The sequence below is a fragment of the Myotis daubentonii genome, chromosome 8 (genome assembly GCF_963259705.1).
Source record: "Myotis daubentonii chromosome 8, mMyoDau2.1, whole genome shotgun sequence".
Lineage (NCBI taxonomy): Eukaryota > Metazoa > Chordata > Mammalia > Chiroptera > Vespertilionidae > Myotis > Myotis daubentonii.
The window spans coordinates 26,338,417-26,350,461 of record NC_081847.1 but is presented as its reverse complement, the minus strand read 5'-3'; the positions used below and the strand labels follow the sequence as shown (position 1 = coordinate 26,350,461).

The window sequence follows — 12,045 nt, the reverse complement described above, 5'->3', positions numbered from 1 at the left end:
AGCTGAAAATACTCACGAAAAATGATTTTAAAGTTGGTCAGGGCTGCCACTTAGGGAAAACATTTTTTTTTATAGATGCTCATGGCGTTTGGGGAAGGTCTGTACAGACGATTATGGCATACAATGGGTTAAAGAGAAATTCAAGTGGATTATTCTATCCTCTCAGTTACTTCCCTACATCTATACTATCCCTCGTGATTACTTCTGTTAAAATTTAATCAAATTTTTTTCTAATGAGTGATTCTTTTTACACTAATGGACTTGGGTGGGTACCAGAGTTCTTGTCACTTTCCTGGGCCATGGACCCAATGGGTCCGTGCCTCCTTTTACAGCCTGGGCATGGACTGAGTGCTCCCACTTTATTTAGCCCCCACTTCTAGCTCCTCCCCTAGCATGAGCCTGAGAAATGACTTCAGAGCCTTTGAAACCTTAGCCAGGTTTGACAAGTGGCCTACAGGAGCAATACAGCCCTTCCAAGCTTGTCTTGTTTCTTTCTTTCTTTTTTCTGTCACGTAATAACTTGTGGACATTTTTATCTCCTTTTTCAAAATTATCAAATGTATTTTCCTCTTCTTGTATCTTCTTTTTTTTCTCTAGATCTCATGAAAGACCAAAATATAATTTTTATGAGTTACAGGTATTCTTGAGGTGTTGAGGCTTTCACTTTTAGGGTTAGTGTACGGGATGGAAATCATCATTCACTTAAGAATACATCATTAAGCATTAATCATGTCCAATACCATGCTAGCTGCAAGAGAAAGAACAAATAACAAGATACGCTCCTTGTTAAGAGTTTAGTGAGAGTTTTATTTGGAAAAAATTGCATATTTCAATGTTCTCATTTGCTCTTAGCTTCCTTCTCCTCTAAAAGGGCTTAAGTTCCCCCCAAGATGACGGAGAAGGTCTGATTGCTTGGTGGTCATTTGGCTTCATGGATATTTCTTTTGTCTTTCATGCAGTTGACCAAGAGGAAGAAGCTCATCCTGAATACAAATTTGGAAGTGAACTTGATGACTTGGCTCACAAGGAAGTTGTTGCAAATAGTGTCAAGAAGGTCAGCGTTTTGGTGTCCCCTCTATTTCATAGTTCTCAAGAGGCAGCAACTGTTAGTTATACAATTTTAGAAATGTAACCAACACAAGAGACTAAAGTAGCCTATAATTCCCCTTTTAAATCCGGTGGCCAGATTACTATCTGAACTCAAGATATACATAATATTAAGTTAGGAAAGACATTTAAATTACTCTTTAGCCATCCCTTGTATTGACTGCTACCCAGTATCCTTTAAACACTTTCATTTGTTGCATTTTTGTAGGTCAGTGATTTTCAACCTTTTTCATCTCATGGCACACAGAAACTAATTAACTAAAATTCTGCTATATATATATATATATATATATATATATATATATATATATATATATATATATATATATATATATATATATATATTGTTTTGAACTGGCAATAAAATAGGTATTCTGTAATTTTGATCAACCAGATGGCTGATGTTGGGTTGGCTATTGTCATTCTTTATTTGACAATCTAAAGGAAAAATGGGCAGTGCCCCCAACTAAATAGTCAGGTATCACATGTTTTAAAAATTCCTGCAGCACACTAAATACGGAGACAACAACAGCAGCATCCTAGTGGCAAAGGTGAGCCTGTTGAAATCATTAGGAAAATGATCCCTGATCATCACAAGCCAGCCCTCATTACAAAAACCAGCTCTACTAGATAGATAGCTCATCTCCCTACTAATGTAGAGTAATCATAAAAATATTCCCATCTAGGCAACCACTCAGCAAGAAAAATACTTTTTGTGTACCTACTATGTGCCAGGCACAGTATAGGCTATAACAACCCAGAAAGGTAAAAACACACTTAGTCTCTGCCCTCATAGAGGGTATAGTCTGATAGGAGTTTATAGGAGGAGAGTGGGAAATAGACAACAAATAAGTAAACAGTCAATTATATGATTATAATTTGTGAAAAGTCCTATTATGAAACTAAAAGTGAGACTAATATGGAGGGAATAAGGAAACCAGAACCCAGAGGGTAAAGAGGAACCACACATGCACAGAAATAGAAAAATAACTTTATTTGCAGAGGGACCACAAGAGTAACAACCAAGACAGTGTAACCAGAGTGAACTGAGTGAGGGGTAGAGTGAAACAAGATGAGATTGCACATGCAGGTGCGAACTAGATGATGCAGGATTTGGGAGGCCATCGTGAGAAACTCAGATGTTAATTTAGGTGAAATGTGAAGCCAATGAGAATATTTAAAGGAGAGCGCAGTGTAACCTAGTAGGAGCTTTTTAAAATCACTATGGTTACCATATGGAGAGGAGTTTAGAAGGAAGCCAGAGGGCATGCAGGAAGAGCAGGTAGGCTAGGCTGTCATACAAGGCCAGACCTTTGAGAGTTTAACGGGAGAGTAAGTACAGAGGATTGAGTGGTTCAGGATCTTTTGAGGAAGCAAAAATGACTCATCTTGCTGATGGATTGAATGTGGGGAAGTGAGAGAGATGTGGGAGTGGGAAAGCAAGATGACTCTTTAAGATTTGTGTTTGAGGACTTAGGTAAACCTTGGGGAAGACTGGAAGAGAAAGAATTCAGGAGTTTCAAGTAAGACAGGCTATTTGAGGCCTGTGAGATACTTAAGGTGCCTTCTAGGTGTTTACATAGCATTTACATCTGACCCTGGGTTTATTTCCTAACTGTATAACCTTGGTAAATTTCTTAATCTCTCAGTGCCTTGGTTTCTTCATGTGAAAAATGAAGGTCATAATTGGCCCATGATGAAGAGTGAATTGGTTTAGTATATGTAAAGAATGTAGAATGGTGCCTGGCACATTGATACGTCTATAAAAGTCTTATGATCATCTTCACCATTGTCATTATAATCATCACCAGCAACATCATCACTTGTATCTAGAACTGGAAGAGAGGTTGGGCTAGAGAGATAAATTTGCAGTTTAGAAGATATTATTGAAACCGTGGAAATAATTTAGATGCTTCATGGAAAGAGGCATAAATGGAGGTCCTATTTAAAGGAGACTCACAGAAGAGGGGCCAGTAAAGAATAGTAAAGCATAGCCAGAGAAGTGGGAGTGAACCCAGGCAATGAGAACAAGGAACCCAAGAGAACAGTGTTGAGAGAAAGACCGAGTGGTTGATCTTTTACCCTAGCTTTATTGAGCTATAATGGACATAATACATGGCGGGGCATAAGAAGTTTACAGTTGTTCATATGGAAAATAATGCAATAATATAAGAATAAACTCTGTGTTTTATGTATTCACAAGTATAAACCTACTTTTGCCCCACCTTGTATTGTGTAAATTTAAGGTTAGTTAGCGCATCCATCACCTCACGTAATTACCTTTTCATTCATGTGGTGAGAACATTTAAGATCTGCTCTCGCAGGACCTTTCAAGTATATAAAACAATTCTGTTAACTATTGTCACTGCTGTACATTCAATTCTTGGGACATATTCATCTTATAACTAGAAGTTTATATCCTTTGACCAACAAACTGCTCCCCGGCCTTCTAGCACCTGGCAAAGTGATTGATTTTGATGATTCTGTTGAATAACTAAGCAGACTCAAGAGTGTCCATTGGATTGGGAACAGTGGCGATCTGGAAAAATGAAGTTTCAATGCAATGGTGGGGGCCACTAGAGTAGGTATGAATGAGTAGAAACTATACTTTTGAATAGCTTTGCTATAAAGAGGAGTAAGAAATGGACTGCTGGTTAAAGGTAGCCTGGGTAGTCTAGGGGGTATTATTTTTAAGATGAATGAGCTGGAGTTTGCCAACTGTTGGAAATGGTGCAAGCAGAGAGGGGAGATTAAGTCTTGTGGGGGAGAGAGGGGCTAACTGCCTGTGGGATCATGGTGACTTGAAGGTGTGGTCTTTGATTGGAGCAAAGATTCTTAACTATTGAAGACAGTGGATGGAAATGCAGGTAGTTGATAGGTACATTTGGCTGTAGGAAAATGGGAGGGTATCTGTCTGCTGAGCAAAACTGAAGGAATACTGCTATTATACCTTATGTTTTCTGATAGAGAATTTCAACTGCTCTCAGACTATTGGATCCCTGCGAACACTCAGTGCTTACCTTTATGCTGCTTTACTACATAAAGCCTTTATCAATATACAGACATGAGTGTTGAATGCTGAAGAATGATTTTTCATGCTTAGTGCCCTTTACATGTCAGGGGAGGTGACCACACTGATTATTTCCCAAGCCCCACGACTAAATCACTAACTAAATTACCATTAGGAAGGATCTAAATAGGTGAAAACCGTCAGCAAAGGAGGGAGACAGCATTAAAATGAGTTTTTATGCTCTATGAAACAGTATCTTTTCAGTACCTGCTCTTGTCCATGGCTATATGTCATTGATAAATTCCCATCTTAACAAACAAGTAGAATAACAAGTTTACCCATATTTATTTAAATATGGGCATATGTATAGCTGGCAAATTTGGAATTTTGCTCTTTAGAGATGTAAACAAATCATTTTCTTTCTTTCATTTAGGTTTCTGATGACCTTGAACATGAAAACAACAAAAAGGTAAGAAATAATTTCCTGGTGCATTTTGTTTTCATTACGAGACACCATATGTGGCCTCCTAAGATTGAACATGATGTTCTACGGGTTATCGTTCTATCTTCCCCCAGCCCCATGGAATGTCCAGCTTACAGTTTATGGGCATAATATTTACATGCTTGATGCATCTAATTTTAAGAGTCTTTAATAGAAAGAAATAATCACAACAGTGAAATGATTACATCCCAATGAAATCACAAAAGTAGGGCAGATGAATAAGATGATTTTCCAAAAAAATAAGTGTTTAGTGCATTTTCTTAGCTGGATTAGAGGTGTCATTCCTACAACAGGAGTACATGATCATCAACACATTGACTTTGAAAATACAAATGACCTAATAATAATTGGTCAGCAAGTACATACTGTAGTGAAATAGAAAGGAAATCTTCATTCTGGCTACACTGGCCTTCTGAGAAATTGTTAATTTCATATTGAACAAATTCTGGGAGCTCATTGGACATTATTATTGTCTTTATTGTAAGGAAAGGAAAGTTCTATTTTTAGTTTATTTTACCTTCTTCAGAGTTCCTCCTGATACCAAAGCAATCTTACTTAGTACATGTATATGGTTTATTACAATAGTGAGACATGGCAGTCACGGGCAGAAATTTGCCTTGTAATTTAATTGCCACACTTCAGAGCTTTAGACAATACTGTCTTGTTATCTATGGGTTCCTATCAGATTGGAGTAAGACCCTGTCTTCTTACTGTGTAAGAAGATTTTAAGATATTAAATTTGGACTAATTATGGATAAGTCTGATCCTAATCCTCTCCCAAGATTTTGTGAAATTCTCTTGTACTAGAATATCATAGGTATTGGGATAAACAATGGACAGGTTGGCCTTTGGTCACTGCTTTTTATGAACTAAGTAGCTGTGACTGAGTTATTTTAATCCTCAAGGCCTCAGTCTTCTCAGGTGGTCAGTGGGTAGGACTCTAATTTCTCCTACATGTGATTAATGCATAGTGCATATAATAATGCCATTGCAAACAGGAGTTCAACCCAGTGTCCTACACAGGATACTGGTGTTACTTATTATTAAACACACAAGAAAAAATCAGACTGGCCTCTGCCATATTTGGAGGGTTGGCACATATGAAAAAAATGATTTAAATAAACACACCAATAACTGATATTATTTGATTTTTATCTGAGGCTTTTAGTTGTGAAATCAGTTTGATGATTTAGAATGTCAAGTCATCAGATAAGCCCATTTTTTAAAAAAAACTAAAGAGCTGATTCATGTGCCTAAGGAATTTATCTACCTGTAGCAATCTGTGCAGGAAATTTAGCTTTTCAAAATTCTCAACAAAACGTTGCTCACTTTTGAAAGCATTGGTTTTTGGCTTTTGGGTTTTTTTTCTGATTTACCAAGAAATAAACTAAAATATTTTTTCTCTATGCAAAATAATACAATTTCAGTATTTTAATACGACAGTGTCCTGTGTAGTAGGTTATTAGATTATATTAAGAATAAGCTTTTTTAAAAAACAAAAACCATAAACTACTATGTATTTTGCTTAAATCTTAGAGCAGTGTTAAGTAAAGTGGGACCCCCCAGAGGAGCTTGGAAGCCAGTTAGAAATGTAAATTCTTGGGCCTCCACCTAGATTCATTTCATCAGAAACTCTTGAGGGTGGGGCCCAAGAGTGTTTGTGTTTTAAAAAGCCCTCCAGGTGATCCTGCTGAACACTGATGTGGGGGAGTCACTGTTTTGACTTTGTGCCTCCAGTCATGAAAATAAGAATAATTAATACCTGCTACGTATATTTTATAGTATTGCTGTGAACCTCAATATAGTTTATTGAATATTTTAAAGTCCCTTTGAAAATCTAATAAATGTAAGATAATCCTTTTGGGTTATTTGGAACTACAATGTATATTAACACGCCTTATTTAAATGAGGCATGCAGCCTGCTGGCCACGAGTGTGACATGCTTGCTTTATTGTAATTGAGCCAGGAGAGAGTCTTTATTTTCAATGTGTGTGTGTGTGTGTGTGTGTGTGTGTGTGTGTGTAAATTATTGTCAGTGAGGAAGTCTGTAGCATATCCCTGTGAGTCCTGAAGTCACCAACATGTATGTTCCCTTCACTGTGCTCGTAGGGCCTGGTTACCGTAGAAGATGAGCAGGCATGGATGGCATCTTATAAATATGTAGGTGCTACCACTAATATCCACCCGTATTTGTCCACAATGATCAACTATGCACAGCCGGTAAAGTTTCAAGGTTTCCATGTGGCTGAAGGTAACACCAAAGGTTAAATGCTACTGCCTTTTTTGTCTGCTTTGCTGTTGTTACACGGATGAGCTGTGCTCTGACTTGTTGCCATTTCCTTTTCTGGGTATGTGGCCTGTTCCACCTCACCTTATTTTTGTTTCACAGACCACATGTCCTTGGCATGTGGTGGCATTTGTGTTGTCATTCCCTACGTCTGCCACAAGGTGGCTCTGAGGGACTGGACTTGTTAACACTCAAAGAGCATATCCTCTTGCATTAAATATACTTCATAAAACCTCTTTTCATCAAAAGATCGTCTCCAAAAATGTGTAAAGTATTTTACAATATTTCCTAATTATTTCTGGGCTAAAGAAGCCATCATCATCATTATCATCATCATCCAATATACATATTTCATGGGTGGCTGTGTGTGGCAATTGTGTACATATAATTTGCTTAATGACTCCACATTTAATTCATCCCCCCCCCTTTTTTTTAAGTCAGCTGTCTATCCATAGGATGTTAATGAAAGTAAGAGTTACTGATATGATAATGGAATGTCTGCCTGCAAAGTCTCATGGTTCAGGGTATAATTATATTTATTGCTTGTCTGTCCTTCTTTGAGGGTTTCTGAGTTCATCTTTGCTTTTCTTTACAGAACGCAACATTCATTATAACATGTCTTCTTTTAACGAGTCAGTCGGTCTAGGCTACTTGAAGACACATGCGATTGAATTTGTGAAGTATCCTTATGGTGCACCTTTGGTTTGACGGGGATCTCTAAAGTAGATAAGTGGCTGATGCATAATTGTGGTTGTAGAGCTAATAAAATATTATGTGTGAAAGACCCCAGTGCCCAAATGTGAATTGTTTTCTTAATCCACAAAGCAAACTGGTTTTTCTCTGAAACATCATTTACAAATGTGAAATTTGCTCTCTGTTTGTTTGTCATTATTGATCTAGACGTTGGTTGTTTTGGTTCTTTGTTGTTTGTTTATTGCTGCCAGAATAAGCTTTGTTTCCGTTTTCCTTAATAAGTTACACAGTTATAACAAAAGGCAAATGAGTCGCATTTACCCCAAGGGAGGCCGAGTGGATTCCAGTAATTACATGCCTCAGATTTTCTGGAACGCTGGCTGCCAGATGGTTTCACTGAACTATCAAACCCCAGGTAGGAGCTGATGTCCAGTGACCTCGAATTCCAGGAGAACCCTCTGACAGGATGGTGCCAACAGTTGCCATCACTTGGCTATGGGCATTTTTTAAAGGAAGCAGACATATGGCAAAACAATGTGTTGAATTTATGTAATGGTGAGAAAATAAAAACTCAAAATAGAGCAACAAAACAATGACAGAAGATAAAATATTTTGACTTAAATGAAATTTCCTTTTGTAAATGTCATGATTACTCTGCTAAACATTTTCCCCTATTCCATAATATTTCTAATTTTTCTCTTGGATCAAATTTATCTTCATTTCCAGAAAAAGAATTAAATGTGAAGAATTTAAGTATCTTTGTACAGTTACTAAGACTCATTTTTCCTTTGGAAAGTACCTTCCCACTGTTAACACTCAGCAGCTATCAATGACACCGTGGCACCTCACCATCAAAGTGCAGGATATTATGGGGTAGACTGCTGACATGGTGTGTAAATAGCTGTATGTTCTTAGAGGTATAATGTATAACTCATGCCTTCAATGTGTACTCAAAGGCAGGTTTCAAATATATGATTTCACCTCTCCTGGAAAGAGAGGAGAAAACTTCTATAAATGCATAAACAAATTTTAATGTTTTTTGAGGTTTGCTGATGAGCCCAGGATCACAATTTTAAGGTTAGAAATAGAAAAGCAATGGGCTCTAGATGCTTACCTAAAACAGATGAAAAATATGTCACAAAACCTATTCACTTTTTTGTGCTTAATTCCACAGCATGGCCTTACTATTGGTAAAACAAAGCACAACAATGCTTTCTTGTTCAGTTCTTTGCTATATGAGGGCACCTCCCATGTTTCCCAATTTGGGGCATGTTCATTCTCTAATCTGCTTGCCACACTTTGAGAATCTCTCTTCACTGTGTTTTCTATTGTCTGGACTGATTGACGGTCCTTTGACTTCCGTCCATTTGGCATGAATGTGACCTGACTCTATTTCCCACCCATTGGTAGACTCTCCTCAGTGACCGGAAGTTGGAGTCAAATTTCTATGCAGCATGCCCATCAGTCCAGTCCTTGCTACACTAACCCATGACCGGGTGCCAGGACAATCCGAGAGTGTTTCTAGCAGAGACAAAATAATCTTATTTCCTAAAAACAATGTTATATTCTCACTTATCAAAGGGTCCATTGTATGGATGAAATGATCCTAAGGCAGTTTATTCAGTAGGTCAGCTTATGTTTTATTCTATAATGTTAGGTTTAACCACAACATTTTGAAGAAGGAAATTTTTCATCAGTTGACCCATTTCTTTTACTGTTGAAAAGAAAGAATGAAGATTGTGTCTGCTCACAAGAGAAAAACCATACGCCATGCCCTGCCTGTGTAGACCCCGCTAGAAGAATTCTCCTGAAGTCACTGATTTTTACACGATATTTACCTAGTTTATTTTTTAATGGAGTTTTATATTTACTCACAACCTACTGGGTATTTCCAGGGAAACCTTCCTCTGGGGTCATAAGGCATATCCTCTTCAACTCTATCATGTTGGACATCTGTACTCTCAACTATACCTAAATTCAAATTTTAAAGCAATGCTAGCATGATCTTTATGAAAACACATTATATGTTTAATTTAAATTAAACACAAGGTCATTTCAACATAGGCGTGAGAGTTGTGTGTTTACACAGACACAGCAGGACCTTGCAGTATTAAAAAGACCTTTCAGCCTAGGATCGGGATCTGGTTTCCATTGTGTACAATCACCCCATCAAGGTCTGCTTTGTCTGGGGAGATGAGATGCTAAATTATTTTTGTCTCTTGACAGATTTAGCGATGCAATTGAATCAGGGAAAATTTGAGTATAATGGATCGTGCGGGTGAGTAATGTGATTTAAACTGTTGTCACCGTGTTCTGGCTCTCCATACCACAGCCATAATGAAACCATGTCATTTTTAATTAGAGACTGCTGAACTTAAGCTGGGTTTGAGGGGTGGGATGGAAACAAATGAAATCCCTGGATAGATTACATTTGCAAATATCCATTCTTCATCTCCAGTTTTACAGGTGTGTGTGTGTTTTTTTTAATTTAACCACAAGTTAGGCCGTTTGTCATACACACTCTAGAGTTTAACTTTCTCATTTTAAATTCAATAGTAGAAATTGATATAGTTAGGACAGACAGTGATCCCTGCTCATTTGGACATTAACTGGACATGAAAGAAGTGTATTTAGCCCTAGCCGGTTTGGCTCAGTGGATCAGCCTGCAGACTAAACGGTCTCAGGTTCTATTCTGGTCAAGAGCACATGCCTGGGTTGCAGGCTAAATCCCCAGTAGGGGGCATGCAGGAGGCAGATGATCAATGATTCTCTTATCATTGATGTTTCTCTCTCCCCTTTCCCTTCCTCTTCGAAATCAATAAAAATATATATTTTAAAAAAGATGTGTATTTAGCCTTAGCTGGTTTGGCTCAATGGACAGAGCATCTACCTGCAGACTAAAGGGTCCCAGATTTGATTCCAGTCAAGGGCACATGCCTGGGTTGCGGGCTTGACCCCCCAGTAGGGGGCATGCAGGAGGCAGCCAATCAATGATTCTCATCATTAATATTTCTATCTCTCCCTTTCCCTTCCTCTCTGAAATCAATAAAAATATATATATTTTAAAAGATGTATATTTTACCTGGGACAAATAAAGGAATAAATTTTATTTAATATATGATGACATGATGGGTGGCAAGTTGCATTTAATTCAGGTAGAAGAAAAGCTTTATCTTTTCTTCATTTGTTTGCATGTCATAAATAGCCCTCTAAAATCAATGAAGCAAGTATAAAATAGGAAATGTTAATTCCACTAAAATGGTGAAAGATTAAATGAAAATGTAAAGTTAAAATTCTACAGAGTTGAAAAACACTGTATATGGCCATTTTTTTCTCCATGCATCTTTCCCCAAGCAGCACTACAGGCAAATAACCCCAAACTGCTGCCCACAGAACTCTAATCTAACCCAATGGAGTATCATCTTGTCTGTAATGGACTCTCAGAAAGTTCTTGGCCTCTCTGGTTGAATATCTACTTGTCATCACAAAAAACCAGTCAAGATGAAATGTTTCCGCAGCTGTTGGGTTCAGCGTGCACACTGCCACCTCTTCTTCCTGCCACGTGGTTCTCTGCCCCGGTACCTCCACAGGGCGGACGGCCCTATTGCCCGCATCACCCTCCACTTGCCATGGACTTAGGCCTGTGCCTGTGTCCACCATGCAGACTGGTGCCAAATGCATGTCCTGTGTCAGAAAACATCAGGCAGGACCAGCTTTCAGGAACTAATGCAAAATGGAACTAATTTTTTATTTTCAGGAACTAATGCAAAATGGAAACAAAGGGCTCCTTGTTCACAAATTATCAAGAGCTCATTTACTAGTTCTTAGTAGATTCCTTTGGTAGATTCTATATCCGTGATCTTGTCATCTGTGAAAAGACGTAGTTTTACTGCTTTCCAATCTGGATACCTTTTATTTCATTTTCTCACCTAGTTACCCTGGCTAGAAATAGAGAAAGAATTACATCTTTATTTCCACACACCTGTAACTGAAATTTCAGATTTCCTTTGAATATTAACCCAGGCAGCAACTCACAGTAATATCAGTGGCACCTGTGACTCTGTCACCAATGTAAATTACAGCTATTTTCTAACATTACTGTTGTCACAGATCTTCAGATTATTTTTATGCTTAGTAGTACCTTGAGTTATGGTAATTATCAAACTTTCCATTACATCTCATAATTTAATACAATAGTTAAAACATAATAAAGTAGAATATCATGTATTTTCTATGTTTTGATAACTCTAGCTTATTTAATTGGCTTTTCATTCCATTTTATTTTGTGCACGTAAGGGCAAGTATGTGGAGGGATCCATGGCATAAACAAGTCCGAGAGAAAATTGTAGCAGCAGGAAGTCCTAGGTGTCCCTGTTCCTAGAATCTAGAAAACATTCCTTCTTCTCTGCTCCTCTTTAGGGTTATTCAGGGTTATTCTTTTCAATC

At 37.8% G+C, this 12,045-nt stretch overlaps 1 protein-coding gene across 8 annotated transcripts in view; it reads left to right on the top strand.

Moving 5' to 3' along the window:
• The window catches only part of PLCB4 (phospholipase C beta 4), a 380,146-nt gene that overhangs the window by 328,004 nt on the left and 40,097 nt on the right, over positions 1–12,045 (top strand). For all 8 annotated transcript variants that reach the window (XM_059705568.1, XM_059705565.1, XM_059705567.1 and 5 more), the window contains 6 exons: positions 960–1,054; positions 4,551–4,586; positions 6,729–6,870; positions 7,502–7,586; positions 7,890–8,014; positions 9,826–9,877. In XM_059705568.1, the coding sequence (XP_059561551.1) occupies positions 960–1,054; positions 4,551–4,586; positions 6,729–6,870; positions 7,502–7,586; positions 7,890–8,014; positions 9,826–9,877 (535 nt within the window). The remainder of the gene's footprint in view (positions 1–959; positions 1,055–4,550; positions 4,587–6,728; positions 6,871–7,501; positions 7,587–7,889; positions 8,015–9,825; positions 9,878–12,045) is intronic.